This window comes from Tachyglossus aculeatus, chromosome 4 (genome assembly GCF_015852505.1).
Source record: "Tachyglossus aculeatus isolate mTacAcu1 chromosome 4, mTacAcu1.pri, whole genome shotgun sequence".
NCBI lineage: Eukaryota > Metazoa > Chordata > Mammalia > Monotremata > Tachyglossidae > Tachyglossus > Tachyglossus aculeatus.
The window spans coordinates 74971611-74995085 of NC_052069.1; the positions used below are offsets into that span (position 1 = coordinate 74971611).

At 41.3% G+C, this 23475-nt stretch overlaps 1 protein-coding gene across 1 annotated transcript in view; it reads right to left on the bottom strand.

The window, feature by feature from the left end:
- Nucleotides 1–23475, bottom strand: part of PKHD1L1 (PKHD1 like 1) — a 182939-nt gene that overhangs the window by 51596 nt on the left and 107868 nt on the right. The window contains 8 exon segments of the mRNA XM_038745633.1: nt 1448–1536; nt 2915–3092; nt 3602–3761; nt 5075–5226; nt 10071–10262; nt 15945–16974; nt 19433–19569; nt 21740–21981. Coding sequence (XP_038601561.1) covers nt 1448–1536; nt 2915–3092; nt 3602–3761; nt 5075–5226; nt 10071–10262; nt 15945–16974; nt 19433–19569; nt 21740–21981 — 2180 coding nt within the window.

The window sequence follows — 23475 nt, forward strand, 5'->3', positions numbered from 1 at the left end:
GATGTAATAGACGGGGGCAAGTTTATGCAGCAGGGCCTAGTGGAAATAGCACAGGCCTGGTATCTAATCCTGTCTCTATCACTTGGACAAATCACTTAACTGCTCAATGCCTCAGTTGCCTAAACTGTAAAATGGGAATTCAATATCTGTTCCCCCTCTTACTTACACTGAAATCTCAATGAGGGGCAGGGTTTTTATCTGAGCTGATTATCTTATATCTATCCCAGCACTTAGTACAGTGCTTGACATGTGATAAGTGCTTAATAAATATTATTATCATTACTCTCATCATATCTGTTCTCAAATCAAAGAAAAAGATTGGATGAAAAATTTGAAGATCAGATAGGAAAGAAGACACAAAGCGGGAAGAGTACAAAGGACAAAAAAGAGAAATTCAGGAGGTAGAAAAAGAGGTGAAAGTAAAACAGGAATTGACTAGGAAAAGAGAGGAAAAAGTAGGACAAAATGGTAAAAGATAGAGGAAAACAGAAAACAACCAAAGAAGGAGCAATGACAGAGGGAAAAATGAAAACAAATAAAGGGGAGGGTAAGAAATGAAAGGATGAGTGCTTTTGAAAGATAATTCATGAAGTGGTGTAAGACACCAGTGTGGTAATCTGGAACATGTGGGTTGTGTTTCCAACACAGTTTGCAATCCCACCAGATAGCCTCATTTTTTATGTTAAAAAAATAGAGGGAACTGGACACTATTTTCGTAGTCAAAGAATTTCTCTAAAGTCATTAATAATGGCTGCTTAGTTTATGCTTCAATTTCTCCAGCTATGTTGATGCAATACATTTTAACGTGCAGATAGTATGTTTCAAGTAAGTCAACCAATTCAGTGCCTGACCTTTCTCCATTTGTACTTGCATAATGGTTTGTATAATCACCAAACTTCTATCCAGTCAGTTTATGGACTGTCAAAAATTATGTTCATGTTTCTCTTTAGAGTATAAACTCTTTGTGGGTAGGGATCATGCCCATCTACTCCATTGAATTGTACTCTCCCAAGCACTTAGTACAGTGCTCTGCACACAGCTAATCAATCAATCAATGGTATTTACTGAGTGTTTACCATGTGTCAAGCACTGTTCTTAGTGAATGGGGGAATACAGTACAACAGAATTAGAGAAGCAGCGTGGCTCAGTGGAAAGAGCACGGGCTTTGGAGTCAGAAGTCATGGGTTCAAATCCCAGCTCTGCCAATTGTCAGCTGTGTGACTTTGGGCAAATCATTTAACTTCTCTGTGCCTCAGTTACCTCATCTGTAAAATGTGAGCCCCACATGGGACAACCTGATCACCTTGTAACCTCTCCAACGCTTAGAACAGTGCTTTGCACATAGTAAGCGCTTAATAAATGCTATTATTAACAGAATTAGCAGAAAGGTTCTCTGCCCATATTGAGCCTACATGCTCAATAAATACCACTAATTGATTGTACTTGCCTTCCGGGATCAACACATCTGCTCCTTCCTGAGGAATAGTGTAATTATTTTCCTGAGATGATTGCCAGAAAGAATCGTTTGACCACAAACTGAAAAAAGAGGAAAAGCTAGTCACTGTCACAGTCCTCATGATGTTCATCATCATCACTAGTTGTCTAGTGCATCAAACTGTATATGAAGCTAAGAAAATTTAGCTTACAAATTTTGTTTTGGGAGAAGTAGCTGACACATTTGCAATTTAAAAAATGATAGACACAAGTGCAGGCACTCTACTCCTAAAGAAAATCATATTTCCTTCTCTTCCAGAAAAGCACCAGCAACAGTCTTTGAAGGGAAAGAAATACATCCAGTTTTAATATCTTAACTAAGGGAAATGTTGGTGCAATATTCAGGTTAAGACTTTGGCCTCAGAAGAACAGAGCCAATCTGTTTAGAGGTCAGAGGGAAACATCGTTTCTACTTCCTACAAGCCTAACTTCCAAACAACATGGGAATAAAAATGCAACACAAACACACATATATACACAAGCACATACGTATGCGCATGCACGCACATACACACACATGCACTGGAACTGAGCCTATTTTCTAGTTGATATTAACATTTTCTGGAGTATTTGCACCATTTGCCAATATCGTAGGCCTCCCCGATCAAATTCTAAGCTCTTCAAGTGCCGGGACCGCATCTTCTATTTTGATTATATGATCCCAAGTTCAGTGCTCTGCACACAGAAGTTATTCAATAATAATTACTGTGTCCCCCCCCCACACATATTAAGCTTTAGCACCCAATTTTTTCTTTGTCCTGTTTAGTAATTAACTATGGTACTTATTAATTATAATATCTTCATCAGGATTCCTTTGTCCTGAGAGAGGCTCCCTGCTGACTTATTGGTTTCCGAACACATCACAAGCATGTAGGCACTCAGCTCCAGTGGTCTTCACCCAATACAGATAGTCCTGGACCTTTTTCTTTAGCGTCCATCACCAGATTTAAAGATTCACCTTCTGGTAGAAATTCAGTCATTAAGCGGAGCTGAGGAGAGGGGCTGAGGGTAGATGATGACTGAGCTCTGAATGTTGCTCATTGCCCAAATATTTTCATTTGTGTTTGAATTGATTAGTGCCATGAAAATGTGCTCCATGGATCACACACTGTCCTAAGATGGCCAGTTAGACAAATAAACACAAAACATATTTTTTTAATGCAGGAGGCTCTTTAGAAGTCATATGAACATCAAGTTTAAAGTCAAATTCAATTTCAGATTTAAAACAAGACTACCACTAGTCTGCTGTGAGACTTTGGGCAAGTCCCTTAACCTCTCTGGGCCTCAATTTCCTCATCTGTAAAATCAGGATAAAACAGCTACTTTCCCGGCCTTTTAGATTCTGGGCCCTAAATAGGAGAGATCTTTTGGTATTCCTCAGAAAAAAAAATATGGAAGCAGCATTTAAAAATTCATATACTTGTATATCGCTGGCCGTTTCCTGGGAAGGTGATTCCTTGCTGATGAAGATGATGGGATACAGTCTTCCACAGGGTAATGGAAAGCTCCAAAATGAACACTGATATCTCTCACATCAGCATCGAGCGATCTAGCAGCAGCCTGAACAGGGCTCTGTGGGTGACTCTTCCTTCCTGACACTGAAAGAGAAGAAAAAACATTAACGAGGAAGTAGATTACCAACTCTCAACTGAGAATCCCAGCATCCTTTAAATATCGACTCCAATTCGTTCCTGGGTTTAGGGTGATATTTTAATTAGTGCATGGCCTCTTAGTTTTTCCTTCCACTCAGAAGATAAATTTTCTCTCCAAATGTCATTAAAGGTAATTCAGTGGCTCGGAAGGTCCAGGCAAAAAAAACAAACTGACTTGCATATTAAGATAAACTTTTGTCTTGTAATGTCCCACAACATGAACATGCAAATTTTGCAGAATTCAGAGGATTTAATTTCTTTTCCCCAGGGTACCTCCTATTTGTATCTATGAAATATCAATCTCAGGATTTTTGCAAGGGGCACAAGTAATAATTCCATTTGGCCTTTGTAAGAAAATAATTACAATAAAAATTACAGTAGTTCAATATCCCAGTAATCATTACCCTACTTCACAAATGAGACTCAGGTACAATTTCTGCCCAGGGAATATATACCCAGGTAGAACAAAGTGGTAGTATTTTCTTCGAGATGCCAGTCTCCATTTCTGTTGGAACTCCAATTTAATGGATTTGTGGATCCATTCCTTTTATCAGTAATAATGACCTTGTCAAAATGCTGTGTGAAATTATGGGATATTATTACATAATCTTCCTCCTGTACAACAACAGACAAATAAAGGTACACCCAGATCTTCTGTAATGTGGGAGTTTACATTCTTGACGAGCCCATGTTAAGGAAAATTCATAATAGCCCATGTCTTGAACAACTATGCAATTTTCTTCCAAAACTGCGTCACGTCCCAAACAGATAAATACATGTTGTTGGAAGAACATTCCCTATTTCCATAACAGCAGGAAACACCCACTATGGAGAAAAAGTATATAAGGAAAACTATGACTTATTTTATAACCAAATGTATATTTTCATTAGCAATGCTGAATATCTTTTGGGTATAGCCATGTGATAAACACCTGTACACCAGAAACAAAAGAAATGGTCTCTACCCTCTAACAGGATGTACATATATTTTCAAGGTGCTTACAGTCTAACAGGACCTAAATTAAATTAGAGCTCTAAAACTTTTTGTTGGCTTTCTAGTCGCTGTTGAATTTCATACTCAGAAATCTGCATATTCCCACTGAGTCTACAACTCTAAAATGATAAATGATTCTTTTAGACTGTGAGCCCACTGTTGGGTAGGGACTGTCTCTATGTGTTGCCAACTTGTACTTCCCAAGCGCTTAGTATAGTGCTCTGCACACAGTAAGCGCTCAATAAATACGATTGATGATGATGATGATGATTCTTAACAGATCCCCCCAGATGAGGAGATTCCAGAGCATTTAAGATACGTGTTGTGACTAGAGAAGCAGCATGGCTTAGTGGATAAAGCATAGCACGGGGAGTAAGAAGAATTTGTGTTCTAATTCCAGCTCCACCACTTATCTGCTGTGTGACTTTGGGCAAGTCACCTCACTTCTCTGTGCCTCAGTCACCTCATCTGTAAAATGGGGATTAAGACCAGGAGCCCCATGTAGGACAGGGATTGTGTCTAACCTGATTAGCTTGTATCTACTCCAGTGCTTCATTCAGTGCCTGGTACACAGTAATAGCTTAATGAAAAATAAAAAGGAAGGAAGGATTAAACGTGGCTAGCTTTCTAGTGATCATCCCTTCCTTGGATTCTATTGACTTAATAATGAACTCACATCTAAAACCTCAGAGATGCTCCCAGACCCTCTGGGATGCTCGGAACTGATCTTGTCCTTAAAAGGTCTAAGGCTGCTGTGGAAGTTGAGATGAGCTCAAGGCTCTGAACCTCCTTCTAATATCTGAGAGCAATAATGCACAGCCTAAAGGATTCCCCAATACCCTAAGGAACCTGTTCAGGCATCAATAAGACTTCGAGAGGCTTCCAAAGTGCAGGAGATTTCTTAGAACAAAATTATTTCGGCAGAGCTTTTTACCTTAAATCCATAGAAAGTGGCAGTATATGAGATGTTAGTTATGTGATCAACACCTTTAAAGTACCAATTAATACTATTTGCATTTGGAATTAACACCATCCAACCAGATAAATGAGTCAGTCGTTTCTTCTGAAAGGGGACAACACTTGTTCCTGTAAAAGTGAGTGGAGGAGACAAAAAAAAAAATCAAGCAGCTTTTATGAACACCACTAACTCCCTCCCTTTTTGCATTACTCAAGGAGAAACTGGGAGATAGCCACTTTCTTAATTACTTAACTAGTAGTTAATTAGTTTGATTCTTTATCTAATCTAGAAAAATAAATCAACTTATAGAATTGCTCTACTTCAGCTTTCAAATTTTAATGACCAAATCTCCTAAAACTTCTCATCATCTGAATTTTGTAACTGAATTGTTGCTTCTGTGCATAGGAAAGATAAATACTACTCTCAATGTTATTTCTATAAGTAATAGATTTTTAATAATGGCATCATAAAGTTAAAAGTTAAAACCTTTGCATTCCTGTAATATAATTTAGCTTTCTGTATTTCAAATTGTGCCCTACCAGAAATATGTTCTAAATTCATATTGTACATTCATTATATCAAGATCAAACCAAGCTGAAAGAGTATAGAGCAATTATAAGGGAATCATGTCTATTAACTCTACAGTATTGTACTTTCCCAAGTGTTTAGTTAGTTCCCCACACACAGCAGGGGCTTAATAAATACTATTCAATCAATCAATCAATCGCATTTATGGAGCTCTTATGGTGTGCAGATCACTGTGCTAAGCACTTGGGAAAGTACAATACATTAGAGTTGATAGGCATGATCCCTATTGACAGGGAGCTTATAGTCTATAGAGGGAGATAGGCATTAAAATAAATTATAGATGGGGGAAATGATAAGGTGTAAGGATAAACACACAAGCCCTGTGGGGCTGGGGTGAATACCAAAGGGCTTAAGGAGTACACGACTAAGTGCATAGGTGAAGCAGAGGGAGGAAAGGGCTGATAGGGGAATAATCTAATTATAATAATAATTGTAGTATTTGTTAAACACTTACTAAACGCCAGGTACTGTACTAAGCACTGGTGTGGATACAAACAAATCGGGTTGGACACATGGGACTCACTGTCTTAAATCCCATTTCACAGATGAGTTCTATTGAGTTAAGTGACTTTCCTAAAGTCACAGAACAGACGAGTGGCAGAGCCGGGATTCAAATTCATGACCTTCTGACTGTAAGGCCCGTACTTTATCCACTACTCCATGAGGGCAGATGAAAAGCCACACGAGGGCTTGGACTAACAGTTTCAGGCCACAAACATCCAACACACCTTTACTGGCTGCAAATATGCACTGGGGATATTATAGGTTTCCCTGGCCTCTCCCAAGGTGACTAGGCTCCTGAGAATATCTGTTATTTATAAAACCAAAGCCTTATAGAATAAAAGGAATTAGGGATTGAGACAATCTGCCCAGATGGCACAGGGTCCCAGAGAGAGATATTGCAGGCTTTTCTGTCAGGAGGCCCAAACCTTGTCACTGGGGAAAGACATTTCCATGCCCTGTCAATCACTCCTGCCCACCTGAGAAAATCTCCCAATGCTCAATGAGTTTTGGACAAAAGGGAGGTCTGAACCAATTTTGGACAAAAGGGAGGTATGAAGAGGAGGTTAAGCAAAGAGACACAAAGTAGACAATCCCTTGCTTCTCCACTGCCAATTGAAGTTAGTGCCATGACATTTGAGCCACAAAAGAAACCTCTGCTGAGAGCCTTCTACAAGGATAAGCATATTGGATTTTGCTGTTTTAGGGCAATACAGGTTGAGTTAAGGATCATTACCAGACTAGGGGCAGCCTGCAATTAAATCAGGATTTTGTTTTCCAGTCCTTATTGTCTAATTACTGTTTCCATTGCATTACTTACTCCCAGCTAAGGGAGATATATGATTCTGACATTAATACTTCTGTATGTGTGAGGAAAATACTTGTATATCTGGGTCAAGTCTCTCTGTCAGCCCATTACTTCAGGGAAACCATACTATTGCTTTGAAAGTTGGCTTTCTTCTGTGAGCTGTCTGGATACAGACCAGGAGCAAACCCCAAGAAAGTTTCCTGTGCCTCTCGGTGGTTCAAATATACCCTGACATGGGATGTTAGCAGCAAGCTAAGTGGACATTACTGAGGTTCACTGGTCACAGCTATTCTGTACAGGACAGTGGAGGTAGAGCAGTCTCAATGTCCTTTTATCTGCAATGGTTCCAATTGGGAAAGGCTGGCTGTTCAGATGGTTGGAGGAAAGTTGCCTGCACTTTGATTGTCCCCACATGCTTTGGGAAAGGAGCTTCTCTGAATCATCTTCCCCTCAAGTACCTGCAATATGGGGCAAATCCAGGGTAAATCTCTAAATGTGCTACAAAATGTCAAGGGACAATCTGATTTTCATTTTAGAGGATGGAGGAGTTGTGTGCAGAAAGACATTTTAGAAAAGTGATCTGGACAATAAGAGTGAAGTATAGCCTGGAGAAAGGAAATATTGGAGCCAGAGAAACGAGTAAACAGGTTAACAGTAGCCAAACAGATTCATTCATTCAATCGCATTTATTGAGCGCTTACTGTGTGCAGAGCACTGTACTAAGTGCTTGAGAAGTACAAATCGGCAACAAATAGAAACGATCCCTACCCAACAACAGGATCACAGTCTAGAAGGGGGGAGACAGACAACCCAAACAAAACAAGTAGATAGGTATCAATACCATCAGGATAAATAGAATTATAGCTATATGCACATCACTGTACAAATAAAATAGAGTAATAAATATCTACAAATATATACAAGTGCTGTGGGGAGGGGAGGAGGGGAGGGTATAGGTAGGGGGGGTGATGGGGAGGGGAGGAGGAGGAGAGGAAAAAGGAGGGGCTCGGTCTGGGAAGGCCTCCTGGAGGAGGTGAGCTCTCAGTAGGCTTTGAAGAGAGGAAGAGAGCTAGTTCAGTGGATATGTGGAGGGAGGGCATTCCAGGCCAGGGGAAGGACGTGGGCCAGGGGTCAATGATGGGACAGGCGAGAATGAGGCACAGTGAGGTTAGCGGCAGAGAAGCTGAGTGTATGGGCTGGGCTGTAGAAGGAGAGAAGGGAGGTCAGGTAGGAGACGGCGAGGTGATGGACAGCCTTGAAGCCAAAAGTGAGGAGTTTTTGCTTGATTCGTAGGTTGACAGGCAACCACTGGAGATTTTTGAGGAGGGGAGTGACATGCCCCAAGCGTTTCTGTACAAAGATAATCCAGGCAGCAGAGTGAAGTATAGACTGAAGCGGGGAGAGACAGGAGGATGGGAGATCAGAGAGGAGGCTAATGCAGTAATCCAGTCGGAATACGATGAGAGTTTGAACCAGCAAGGTAGCGGTTTGGATGGAGAGGAAAGGGAAGATCTGGGTGATGTTGTGGAGGTGAGACTGGCAGGTTTTGGTGACGGATTGGATGTGTGGGGAGAATGGGAAGGATGGTAGTGCCGTCTCCAGTGCCGGAAAAGTCTGGGAGAGGACAGGGTTTGGGAGGGAAAATAAGGAGCTCAGTCTTGGACATGTTGAGTTTTAAATGGCGGGCAGACATCCAGATGGAGATGTCCTGAAGGCAGGAGAAGATATGAGCATGGAGGGAGGGGGTGAGAGCAGGGGTGGAGATGTAGATTTGGGTGTTGTCAGCATAGAGATGATAGTTGAAGCCATGGGAGCAAATGAGTTCACCAAGGGAATATAGATAGAGAACAGAAGGGGGCCAAGGACTGCTTGGATAAGGTGGTGGCTCTTTGGATTTATTTTATATTTTATTTTATGGGATTTGTTAAGCACTTACAATGTGGCAGGCACTGCACTGAGTGCTGGGGTCGATATTCATTCATTCATTCTGTCATATTTATTTAGTGCTTACTGGGTGCAGAGCACTGTACTAAGCACTTGGGAGAGTACAAAATAACAAAAGATACATTTCCTGCTCACAAGGAGTTTACAGTCTAGAGGGGGAGACAGACATTACTATAAATAAATAAATTACAAATATGCACCTAAATATCGTGGGACTGAGATGGGGCATGAATAAAGGGAGCAGGTCAGGGCGATTCAGAAGGGATTGGAAAATAAAGAAAGGAGGGCTTAGTCAAGGGAAGGCCTCTTGAAGCAGATGTGCCTTCAATAAGGCTTTGAAGCTAGGAATAGTAATTGTCTGTCATGTTAATCAAGTTGGACACAGTCCATATCCCACATGGGGCTCACAGTCTTAATCCCCATTTTACAGATGAGGTAACTGAGGTACAGAGAAGTTAATTGACTTGCCCAAGGTCACACAGCAGAAAAATGGATGAGGCAGGATTGGAACCCAGATCCTTTGTACTCCCAGAGCCATGTTCTTACCAATAATAATAATAATAATAATAATAACAATAATGACAGTATTTGTTAAGCGCTTACTACGTGCCAAGTACTGTTCTAAGCACTGGGGTAGGTACAAGGTAATGAGTTTGTCCCATGTGGGGCTCACAGTCTTAATTCCCATTTTACAGATGAGGTAACTGAGTCACAGAGAAGTGAAGTGACTTGCCCAAAGTCACACAGCAGACAAGTGGCGGAGACGGGATTAGAACCCACATCCTCTGACTCCCAAGCATGTGCTCTTTCCACTAAGCCACACTGCACTAGGCCATGCTGCTTCTTAAATGGAGAGAAAGAAATGGATCTGGAAAATGTTGCAGGGGTGAAAAGAACGGCTGGATTTAGCAACAGCCTCAAAATGAAATTTGAAAAGGATCAAGGAAGCAAATATAATGCTCAGGTTGTGGCCATGGTTTACTAAAATACAATAAATATCCAAACTATTTCAACTATGAATGCAATTAAGAGAACATATCAGTAGCATCTGTATATAGAAAGACTCATTTTTCTAGACAAACTTAGATCAATTAAATCAATCTGTGCTTTGGACTGCCAAACTGAACTTACCAAAGAAGTTGGAAAGGATCACATCCTTTTCCAGAAGAGAAGTGGGAGTAGGTTTGTTGAATGCTAAACGATGAAAGCTTACAGAGGAGTCACAGAGAGACCCAGGAAATCCAACGCTCCATTCTGCCTGTTGACTGCAGTGAGATGGGTCTAAAAGTGAGCTGTGTGGTACAACTGTGTATCCTTTGTGGCCTGTGAAACCAACAAACATTTTAGGAGAGGATTATAAACTTGGAACTGCCTGCCAAATACGATCAAATTTATTTAGCACTTACTGTGTGCAGAGAATTGTACTAAGTGCTTGGGAGAGTGTGATATAACAATATGTACAATATAATGCTTTGGTAGAAACATTCCCTGCCCACAGTGAGCTCACAGCCTCGAGGGAGAAAAAGACACTGATAGAAATAAATAAATTACGGATAAGTACATAAGACCTGTGGAGCTGAGTGGGAGGGGAATAAAGGGAACATATCAGGGCAACACAGAGCAGAACAGGAGAAAAGGAAAAGAGGTCTTTGTCAGGGAAGGGCTCTTGGAGGTGATGTGCCTTCAATAAAGCTTTGAAGCTTTATTGAAGCTTTATTTTATTTTGTTGGTATGTTTGGTTCTGTTCTCTGTCTCCCCCTTTTAGACTGTGAGCCCACTGTTGGGTAGGGACTGTCTCTATGTGTTGCCAATTTGTACTTCCCAAGCGCTTAGTACAGTGCTCTGCACATAGTAAGCGCTCAATAAATACGATTGATTGATTGATTGAAGGCAGAAAGTGTAATTGTCTGTTGGATATGAAGAGGGAGAGCGTTTCAGGTCAGAGGCAGAATGTGGATAAGAGGCTGGTGGCAAGATAGATGAGATCGAAGTACAGTGAGTAGGTTGGCATTAGAGGAGTGAAGTAGATGGGCTGGGTTACAGTAGGAGAATAGCAAGGTCAAGTAGGAAGGTGATTGACTACTCTAAAGCTAATGGTAAGAAGTCTCTGTTTGATGCAGAGGTGGATGGGCAACCCCTGGAGGTTCTTGAGGATTGGGGAAACATGGATTGAGAATTTTTGTAGATAAATGATCCAGGCAGCAGAGTGAAGTTTGGTCTGGAATGGGGAGAGACATGAGGCAGGGAGGTCAGCAAGGAAGCTGATAGAGTAATCAAGGCGGGATAGGGAGATTGTTTGGATTAATGTGGTAGCAGTTTGAATGGAGAGGAAAGGGAAGATTTTAGCGATGTGAAGGATAAACTGGCAGGATTTAATGACAGATTGAATATGTGGGTTGAATGAAAGAGATGAGCCAAGGATAATGCCAAGGTTATGGGCTTGTGAGACAAGAAGGATAGCGGTGCTTTCTACAGTGACGGGAAAATCAGAGGGAGGGGGCAGTATTTGGGTGGCAAGATGAAGAGAAGCAGCGTGGCTCAGTGGAAAGAGCAAAGGCTTGGGACTCAGAGGTCATGGGTTCTAATTCCAGCTCCGCCACTTGTCAGCTGTGTGACTTAGGACAAGTTTAAACTTCTCTGTGCCTCAGTTACCTCATCTGTAAAATGGGGATTAAGATTGTGAGCCCCACGGGGGACAACCTGGTTACCTTGTAACTCCCTAAGAGTTTAGAACAGTGCCTGGCACATACTAAGTGCTTAACGAATACCATCATCATCATCATTATTATTATTATTATAAGGACTTCTGTTTTGGACATGTTAAGTTTGGGGTGTCAGCAGGACATCCAGGTAGAGATGTCTTGAAGACAAGAGGAAATGTTAGACTGCAAAGAGGGAGAGAGACGAGGACTGGAGATGCAGATTTGGGAATCATCCGCATAGAGGTGATAGTTGAAGCCTTGAGAGAGAATGAGTTCTCCAAGGGAGTGAGTGTAGATGGAGAATAGAAGGGGATCCAGAACTGAACCTTGAGGGACTCCCACAGTTAGGGGGTGGGAGCCGGAGGAGGAGCCTGTGAAAGAGACTGAGAATGAGTGGCTAGAGAGATAGGAGGAGAACCAGGAGAAGATAGAGTCAGCAAAGTCACCATCGAATAACATTTCCAAGAGAAGGGAGTGGTCAGTAATGCTGAAGGCAGCTGAGAGGACAAGGAGGATTAAGATGAAGTAGAGGCCATTGGACTTAACAAATACTTCTACAAAATCTATATGTCACAGGGTACATACAGCATTTCAGGTATGCTCTGTCTACCTGAGCTGATCTGATGATCTGAGCTCCCCTTCTGGCCCAACCTGCCAGGAGACAAATGCTGGTCTGCATGCTGAGTTATGCTATTCTAATACAGCACGATTTAGGACTAAAACACAATTCAGCCTCCACTTAAATAGGTTAATTTTGTTGAGTCAGGCACTTATTTTCAGCATGTTAACCTGGAAGAGGGACTCTGAATGCTCAGTACCGCACTCCAGTGAACAGGATTCTTCCATTCTCTGCCTCAGAACTGAACCATTCTTCCAAATGGTTCCTACCACATCCTCAATCCTCACCCTCATTTCTAGCCTGGAAAAAAGAGGGAAGGCATGTTTCTCCCGTTCCCAAGAACCCTAACTTTTTCCTCTCCATCAGTCCACCCCAATCCTCTGAGAGCAAGAGCCCCAATTCTGGTTCTGGACTGTAGGTATGGCCCCCGATACATAGGGGAACAAGGGTTCAGAATTTCCGGAGATCTGAGTAATATTTTCTCAGAATGAAGATGTCCTACCCACAAAGCAGCCCCTGGCATCAACAGCCACCCCTCCAGACCAGTGCTGGGGGCTGGGGTGGTAGGCAGGGGCAGGTGGGGGCACTGGCCACTGTGTCCCTCTCCATCTGGTACCTGATCTCTGCCACTTGCTGTGTGACTTGGGCCAACTCACTTAACTTCTCTGTGCTTCCATTTTCTCATCTGAAAAAGGGAGATGAAATACTTGCTCACCCTCTTACGTAGACTGTGAGCCCCAGATGGCAGAGATAATATGTCTAACTTTGTATAGACCTTAGTGCTTAGTACAATGCTCAACATATAAGGAGAGTTTAACTAACAGCATAATTATTATTGTTGCTACAATTGTCAATCTCTCCGAAGGGAAGGTCACGATGACGATGATGATGATGGTGGTATTTGTTAAGCGCTTATTATGTGGCAACCACTACACTAAGCATGGGGATAATGCAAGATAATAAGGTTGGACACAGTCCCTGGCCCACAGTCTAACTGGGAGGGAGAACTGGTATTGAATCTATGTTGAAGATGAGGCACAGCCAAGTTTAATGATTTGCCCAAGGTCACATAGCAGGCAAGTGGCAGAGCCAGGATGAGAACATAGGTCCTCTGACACCCAGCCCATGCTCTTTCTGCTGGGCTACACTGCTTCCTGACCTCTCATAACTTCATCATCATCATCAATCGTATTTATTGAGCGCTTACTGTGTGCAGAGCACTGTACTAAGCGCTTGGGAAGTACAAGCTGGCAACATATAGGGACAGTCCCTACCCAACAGTGGGCTCACAGTCTAAAAGGGGGAGACAGAGAACAAAACCAAACATACTAACAAAATAAAATAAATAGAATAGATATGTACAAGTAAAATAAATAAATAAATAAATAGGGTAATAAATATGTACAAACATATATACATATATACAGGTGCTGTGGGGAAGGGAAGGAGGTAAGATGGGGGGATGGACAGGGGGATGAGGGGGAGAGGAAGGAAGGGGCTCTGTCTGGGAAGGCCTCCTGGAGGAGGTGAGCTCTCAGTAGGGCCTTGAAGGGAGGAAGAGAGCTAGCTTGGCGGATGTACTTGTCTTATATAGCAAATTTACTTAAGCACTAACTCATTTACTTATCCTCCTTCTCACTTTCCTTCTATTCGTAAATTATTTTAACATCTCTCTCCCCTGCTATTCTTAAATTATTTGAACATCTCTCTCCCCTGCTAGACTATAAGTTCTTTCAGGGTAGGGACCATACCTACTAAGTCATCTGCGCTTTCCAAGTCCTTAAAACACAGTGGGAACTCAAGAAATACTATTGACTAGTTCAATGTGTTTGTAATGTATGCAAAATAATTACCTGTTTTTCCTCTTTTTCCTTCTCATTCTCCTCTTTCTTATTTTCTTCTTTGTCTTCCTCTTCTCCTCTCCCTTTCCTGCTTCTTTTCCCCTTTATAATGTACCATGTATCATGTACCACGATAAACGAAGCAACATGGAAGAAGCACCCACAAACTTTGCTCCTCTAATGCCAACCTACTCACTGTACCTGGATCTCATCCATCTCGCCACCAACCTCATCCACACAATAATCATAATAATGGTATTTGTTAAGTGCTTACTAAGTGCTTAGAGAAGCTGCGTGGCTCAGTGGAAAGAGCCAGGGCTTGGGAGTCAGAGGTGGAGGGATCTAATCCCGACTCCGCCACATGTATGCTGTGTGACCTTGGGCAAGTCACTTAACTTCTCTGAGCCTCAGTTCCCTCAACTGTAAAATGGGGATGAAGACTGTGAGCCCCACGTGGGACAACCTGATCACCTTGTATGCCCCCCAGCGCTTAGAACAGTGCTTTGCACATAGTAAGTGCTTAACAAATGCCATTATTATTATTATTATTATTATGTACCGGGCACTGAATTAAGCACTGGGTACAAGCAAATCAGACTAGACACAGTCCCTGTCCCATATGGGGCATACAGTCTCAATCCCAATTTTACAGATAAGGTAACAGGCACAGAGAAGCGAAGTGACTTGCCCCAGGTCACACAGCAGACAAGTGGCAGAGGAAGGATTAGAACCCACAACCTTCCATCCTCCCTCTTCAGAGCCGACAATTTCTCTTCCTCTTTTCAAGGTCTTACTGAAGGCACATCTCCCCTGAGCGCTTCTCCGACTAAGCCCTCTTTTTCTTGCACTCCCTTCTGCATTGCCCTGACTTGCTCCCTTTATTCATCCCCACTCCTAGCCCCACAGCACTTATGTACATAACCATCATTTATTTATTTTTATGAATGTCTGTCTCCCAACTAGACTGTAAACTTGTGAGCATTGAGTGGGCCTCTTATATTGTTGTACTGTACCCTCCTAAGTACTTAGTACAGTGCTCTGCACACAGTAAGCACTCAATAAATATGACTGACTGATTGACTAATTGGAAGAGCAAGGGCTTGGAAGTCAGAAAACCTGGGTTCTAATGTTGGCTCTGTCACTTACCTGCTGTGTGACCTTGGACAAGTCACTTAACTTCTCTCTGCCTCAGTTCCCTTATCTGCAAAATGGGCATTCAATACCTAGTTTCCCTCCTACTTAGACTGTCAGCGCCACGTGGGACCTGATTATCTTTGTGCTTGGCACATAGTAAGGGCTTAAAATATACCACAAATTATTATTATTGTCACTATTGTCCCCACTCACAGATGATCTCTGTATCTATGGCATTCCCTAATACAAATATCATCAAACATCACTGACATACTGTATCATCGGTGAAATTTTTCTGAATACTCTCAGCCACAGAATTTGAATTTCCAAAGTACCTAGCCGTCTAGTCATTATGGACCCGATTCAAATAAAGTATTCAGACCATTCAAGTGCCCATGAATTGACATCTACTCCGAGTATTTGAAAACGGATGAAAGAAATTGGAACTATTTCAGAATTTGCAAAACCCTCACAACTTATTAAACACACAAATCTTAACGCTGTTTGAAAAGCTGAGATTATACAATTCATCAAGTGCTAAAATAATTCTCAGCTGTGATATTCTGGTTTCCCATACGACTTGTCATTCTGGAACCCAGACATGCTTTAGTTTATATTTGACTCTTCTGCAGGGAATGAAAGAGTCTTTTTATCTATGTAAAAAAAACCATGTCCATCATATTTTGATGTGAATTAGAAATCATTTCACCTGTGAGGGATCCATCAGTGTCCGTCAGTACTGCTTCATGCTCCCAACGAAATCCGGCCTTGTTTGGAGTACGAAAATACCGGATGGAGGCAAATCTTGAACTCCAGCCCCCACATCCATCAGTGCAAACTCCAACAACGGAGGTCACCCCGATAGCAGTGCAGTGTGGGCGGTCAAAGTTCATGAAGTGTAGCGAAGACACGGTTAAGCCCTCATCAAATGGAAGAAGTAAGCCTTTTGAACTGCAATAGGAAGGGCCCAGGCCCAGGTCATCCAGGTGACCAACTATCTTGGCGTTTTGGATTACAGCTCCACTGGATTCACCCCACCCTCCAACATAAGGTGCCAAGATCCTCTTCGTCTCTATTCCAACATCCGCGCTGTTTACCACGATGAAGTTATGGAACTGAAGGGCGCCGCCGTTCACCCACTCTGCTCCTTTCCGGCAATTCCACGTTGTCAGTGAGTTAAATATCGCGGGCGTTGGTACGGTGGAAGTGCAGGAGCCTGTCTGCATGGGGAAATACTCTTCAAAGATCCATAAACCGAACCAGCCCTGGGAGTGCACGGTATTGTTATAAAATTCCCCAAGGGGAACCCTTTTCTGGCAAATATGTGGATCGTGGGACGGCCCATCGGGGTGGTTGTTCATCCGGTACCAGAAACCAAAGTGGGTGCCCCCAGCAACTGCGTTGTGTCTTATGGAGTTGTTTAGGTTGGTGACCCAAAATGCAGCTGGAGTGACGTCATCGTTGAGGAGGCCGCTGCTTTGCCGAACGAACACTGCCAAATTAGACTGCAGGATGTTACCGTGTTCGATCCCGTCTTCTATAAAAAATGCTCCTCCTCTTACGTCATAAATCACGTTCCTCTCCACCAGGAGGTGGTGGGTGTTGTGGACGGTGACTGCTCTGTTGTAGGTCTGGTGAATTGCACAGCCTCGTACGTAGGACTTGAACCGGAGGTCTCCCAGTAGGTGCCAGTGGATTGGATAACGGCCCAAACGGAAAGCCTGGCCAGCGTGAAACACCTGCCAAATGAGAAAAGCACGTTTGAGGTAGAAATAATTGTAATAGCTGGCATTTCTGAGAGCCCGTCTATTTTTCCAAAGCACTTTCCCTTCAATTGACTCATTTAATCTTCACAATGTCTCCGTGAGCAAGGGAGAGACAACTTTCGGACAGATGAGAAAACTGAGGTGCATCAAAGTTAATTGTCTTGCTGAAGGTCTCACAGCAGGCCTGGTGGCAGGGCTGGAACTCAACTCTTGGACTACCCCCATCCCCACCTCTCCATCTTATCACTAGATCATGATGCTTCAGGGTAATAGAGGGGAAGGCTGATATCCAGACTGTGGCTAGATCAGAGAATTCATCTACCTGAGATAGCCAATCCAATTTTGTTCACTTTTGGATTGGGTAACTTATTAACCCACTTATCTAAAATTTCAATGATATCATCTCCCCCTCTAGACTGCTCACTGTGGGCAGGAAATGTGTCTATTTGTTGTTATACTGTACTCTCCCGACCACTAAGTACAGTGCTTTGCATACAGTAAGCACTCAATAAATACTATTGAATGAATGAATGAATAAATTTAAACAAGCACCAGTCTTGTAATGGTTAAACAAAATGAGATGCAAACAAAATTATAGTGTCAGATTTCTTATGGTTTCTCCTCTTTACTCACAGCCTTTAAGATGTGGGTATGCTATTAACTTCTTTTCTTATGCAGGAACTCAAGTGTCAGACTGTCAACAGCTTTTCTTAGGTTTTACATTGTAGCTTTTTTAAAGAGTACCCCTCTTTCCCACTTCCTCTTCCACATTCACACCCAAACTTCTGCCCATAATAAGCATATGATCCCTGCCCTCGAGAAGCCTACTTGTAAACTTGCCTAATTTTCCTTTATAATTCATTTAAAAGCAATGAAAATGAATCTTCCTTTCTGTTTGCCATCCATCATCAGGTGATTTGGTCCTCTGTTCATCCCTAAATCTTATTCAAGTTCTTTGTATTTCATAGGTGAAGTACTTTCATAGAGAAGTACTGTCGCCTATTGGAAAGAGCACGGTCCAGGAGTCAGAGGCCCTAAATTCTAATCCCAGCTCTGCACTTGTCTGCTGTTTGGCCTTGGGAAAGTCACTTTCAATCATTCATTCATTCAGTCATGTTTACTGAGCTCTTACTGTCCACTTAACTTCTCTTTACTTTAATTCCCTAATACGTAAAAATGTGGATTACGTCCTTACTCCTTCATATCTAGACCGTGAGCCCCATGTGGGACAGGGACTGTGTCCCAACTGATAACCTTATAGAAACTCCAGCCCTTAGAACAGTGTTTGGCACACAGTAAACACTTAATAAATATTATTATTATTATAGCACTCTACCTCTGTAGACTACTTATAAAATGTCCCTCATATTCACTCACTTCCTCATTCTCATTTTTTTTTAAAATGGTATTTGTTTAGCACGTACTATGTGCCAGGCACATAGCTAAGCTAAGCTAAACTAAGCGCTGGGGTAGATACAAGCTTATCAGGGTGGATACAGTCCCTGTTCCCACATGGGGCTCACAGTCTGAATCCCCATTTTACATATATAATAATAATAATAATAATAATGTTGGTATTTGTTAAGCGCTTACTATGTGCCAAGCACTGTTCTAAGCGCTGGGCACTGTTCTAAGTGCTGGTTATAGAGAAGCAGCGTAGCTCAGTGAAAAGAGCACGGGCTTTGGAGTCAGAGGTCATGGGTTCAAATCCCAGCTCTGCCAACTGTCAGCTGTGTGACTTTGGGCAAGTCACTTCACTTCTCTGTGCCTCAGTTACCTCATCTGTAAAATGGGGATAAAGACCGTGAGCCCCCCGTGGGACAACCTGATCACCTTGTAACCTCCCCAGCACTTAGAACAGTGCTTTGCACATAGTAAGCCTTAACAAATACCATCATTATCATTATATGAGGTAACTGAGGCACAGGAAAGTTAAGTGCCTTGCTCAAGCTCACACAGTAGATGAGTGACAGAACCAGGATTAGAACCCAGGTCCTTCTGACTCTGGCCCGTGCTCTGTCCACTAAGCAATGCTACTTCTCTTGTTCTTTTAAGTTTACGTTTTATTGTTTTTTTCTCATTCCTACAATAAATCATCCTCGGCTTTGTTTTCTAACACAGGAATCTCTATGTCCATCTGCCATGTGGATTGAATTTTAATTTAACGTAAGTAAAATCACTTAATATTTCCAGTTCTCAAATTGGTATGTTTTGTGTTCTAACAAAGTCATGCATTTAGGAAAACCTGTATTGAGGTTTTTGTTTTTTTTTTGTTTTTAATAGTATTTACTTACACCCTGAATCCAACACCTTTAATGCTACAACCCATATGCAGACATACCTTGTCAGAAGAGTGTTCCCTAATTACGAGGTCACAGTCTCTTTAAAACACGTAGTGGAAAAAGAGAAACATACAAAATGCATCTCTTACCTCTACATATTCTAACCTTCCGGTTACGAGATTCCTATTAGGTTGAGGAGCGTGAAACATGATACAGCCTCCAAACTGATCACTTCCCATTTCTTCACCAAACTTTCCTTGTAGACAAGTCTGGGTGGCAAATTCACCTTTAAAACATCATCAGCAGCACCATTAGTATCTATGGTATTTACTGAACACTTACTGTCTTCAGGTCACTGTACTAAGCTCTTAGGCAAGAACAATACAATGGACAAGTAAACACAACAAACTCTTACTAGATTTAGATTTCCTGGAACACTATCCTCTCTGAAGCACCAAGCTATAGCTTTACCAGTGAGGGTTTACAGAAAAAGTATTCCAGTTTACACTCCTGCAAGATTGGGATCCCCCCTCTAGACTGTAAGCTCTCTGTGGGCAGGGAACACTTCTACCAACTCTGTTATTCAGAGTTTTTTTCTTTTCCTGGTGCTTCCTTTCCCTTTTTCTCTACCTAGTCCTCCTCATAAAGAAATGAACAACTGTAGAAGGCTTTTAATCCAAAACCCCACAACCTTTCAAATACTCAGTACAGTGCTCTGCATACAGTAAGTGCTCAATAAAGACGATTGATTGATCTCTGCAGACAGGAAAGTAGGGCTCCTATGGTGAATAGGGGAAAATAGCCTCAAGATGTTTCCAGTTCAGGCATAAATCTTGATCAACTGAGAGGTCATTTCTGTGTGTAGAGCACTTTACTAAGCACTTAGGAGAGTTCAGTAGAATTAGCGTACAGATTTCTTGACTTCAAAGAGCTTTTGATCTAAAGGGGGAAACGGGCACTTGAGCAAATTACAGATCGAAGGAAATCATGGAGTATATAAGATGTGGACAATAAGTGCTATGGGGGCTGTGGGGATATTAATGCTTAAGTGCTCCAAAAGAACTGGGTCGTGTAAGAACTGAGAAGCAGAGCAGCCCAGTGGATAGAGCAGGGATCTGGGAGTTAGAAGGACCTGGGATCTAATTCCTGCTCCTCCATTTGTCTGCTGTGTTACTTTGGAAAAGTCATTTCACTTCTCTGTGACTCAGCTCAACTGTAACAGGGGATTTAGACTGTGAGCCCCATGTGGGACAGGGACTGTATCCCAACTAACATGTATCTACCTCAGGTCTTAGAACAGTGCCTGGCACAGAGCGCTTAACAAATACTATTAAAATAAAGAGCTGAACTGTCAGTTTCAGTAGCGACAGTCCAGGGAAATCTAGAATTTGATAGACTTGTAAATGATCAAATTATTTTGGAGATTTGCAGTATGAATTTATACCAAACAGCTGGATTTATTGAGTTTATTGTGTGCAGAGATCTGTGCTAATAGTTTGGGAGATGACATCAGAAGCAAAAGACAGGTTACCTGACTTCAGGTGACTTAAAATAAAATGAAGCAATGACAAGCAGATAAAAATATTTATAATTTGAGTTCAGGTGGAAGAACAAGGTGTTAACGTGAGTGTGATAGTGTGAAATCACTGAATGTAGATTTTAATTATACATAAATCAAGAAGTGCTGAGGATGAGTGTAAGCTTCTTGAAGACAGGAGCCGTGTCTTCCTGTTCTATCGTATTGTGTTCGCCCAAGCGCTTAATCCTCTGCACACAGTAAGTGCTCAACAAATACCATTAATTGATTGATTGTATGCAAGTATTTAAGTGCTAAGGGAGGCTGTTCTGTATGGGACTTGAGGAAATTAATTGGGAATTTATTTGAGATTTGGTGTTAGGACTCCTTTGATTATGGGGCTTGGTGGATTTTAAGAGGAGAGTGCTCCAAATCTATTGTCAACCTTACTAAGGTTAAAGAGTTAATAGATGTCTCTCTCCCTCATGGGGCCTGGAAAAATCTTATACTCAGTTTTAATGTTTTCCATGGTTCCTTGGGGAGGGTTCCCACCCCTTAGACTTATGGAATGATGCAGACAAAGGGGATGAATGTTATTGCAGTCATGGAAGGACAATACACTTGAAGTGATTTCCTATTAGTAAAACATACATAGTTTCTGTAATCTTGAAAGCTGTTAATTTTTTAAAGCATTTATTTTATATGTTATAGTTTTTCTGGTCATAAATACTCTATTTAATCCATCCCAAAAAGCATAAGTAAAAGCCCTGATTTTTTTTAAACCTATAATTCTACATTTCAAGATACAATGATAATTACAGAGAAAACTTGAGATTGAATTTTCAAATTAAAGGAACGTGCTCAAATGAGGTAAATACATTCCAAGCAACAACAGCACGACAGCAGGACACTTGAGCCACACTGAATTTGCTGAGAATACCTGAATCAAATCCCTCGGGACATGGTGGTATTTTATCATTCCACTCTATGTTACTGGAGCCTCTCACGAGGATGTTTCTTGTAAGAACACCAACTTCTGCTCTTCCTTCAAACAATGTTCCATCAGGGAGTGTGACAGACACTGCTAAATGTGTATAATTCAGGGGACTGGTTAGAGTTATGATTGTGCCATCAGCAGACATGGAAGCAATTATTCTCTTTTCATTTTCTCTTTGGCTTTGGCTACGAAGTAACAACAAAATAAATTATAAAGTTATACCTTCAAATTTCTTTGAATGGAGTAATGTTAAATGAGAACTACAACAATTTCTTTTACAGAGTTTAAGGCTATTGTGTAACAACTTGAATGGATACAAAATGTATTTCATTTTCAAGCTAAAATTATATAGGAAATATAGAGATAACATGGGATTTCATTTTACTATGTGAATAAAGTTTTGGACCGTCTATATAGATATTTTCATTATATCTATGACAATGATATTGAAATTTAGTATGTACAATAACCATCTTTAGACTGTAAATCCTAGAGAATAGGGACCATTTCTCTTGTATGACCTGTGGAACATTTAACACACAATGAATGTCCCAGATTTAAGGACCGAATGGAGGAGCAGAAAAGAAAAGGTTGGAAGATATACAGTCTTAATTCTTTGTTCACCAGCATTAAGTTTCGACTACATAGGTCCCCAATTATTTACAAGGGCATGGATAAAAACCAAATTCTCCCTACTACAGGAAGATGAAAGTCTTTCTACCATGAAATGTTGCTATATGCTTCTATACTACTGGGATTATTTTACACAGAAGAACAAACCAGACACACTGATAGTTAAGCATCTATACGCATAATCCTTCTGAACATCTGCAAAACTATTTTTAACTTACGTCTTTGTTTTAGAATTACAAAATGACAAAAATGCCAGCCCTGAATCTTAATTTCATCGTGTGTCACTGCCTTAGCATTATTAAGTCAAAGTTCCATACTTCGAATGACTGTTATTGCTGGGTAAATACAGCCTTATCTAATAACACTGTTATCTACGGTTTGTATAATTAAAGTTTCCATTAGTTTTCCTCGATGCTCTTGGAACAGCTAGTTTGTTCAGCTGAAGGTCTTATTGATTATTTTATTTTTACATGAAGAAAGATATAATTAATAAGGAAAGTTTGAAGAGTTTTGACTCTAAAACTATTATTATATCTATGGAATCTTTCTCATCATCATTATCTCCAACAGTAGCATTTGTTCAGAATCTTGAATCCTACTGAATCAGTAGGATTCAATCCTCCCCTCGATTGAATCATGAATAGGTTATGATTATATGTCGGGGCTCTACTTGGATAGAATAAGAACAATGCTCACCAACGTAACTTTTCACATTTATTTTTCAGTCCCTTAAAAAAATGAAGAGGCATAAAAAAATAAGCAGCATGGCCTAGTGGGAAGATCACAGGCCCAGCAGTCGGAGGACCTGGGTTCTACTATTACCTGCTCTGACATTTGTCTGCTGCATGATTTTGGGCAAATCACTTAACTCTTCTGTGCTAAATCCACTTAACTTCTCTGTGCCTCAGTTTCCTCATCTATAAAATGGGGATTCAATATCTTCTTGGACTCTGAGCCTCATTTTGGACAGGAACTGTGTTCGATCTGATTATGCTGTATCTACCCCGGTGATTAGTTCAGTACTTGACATGTAGTAGGAACTTAGC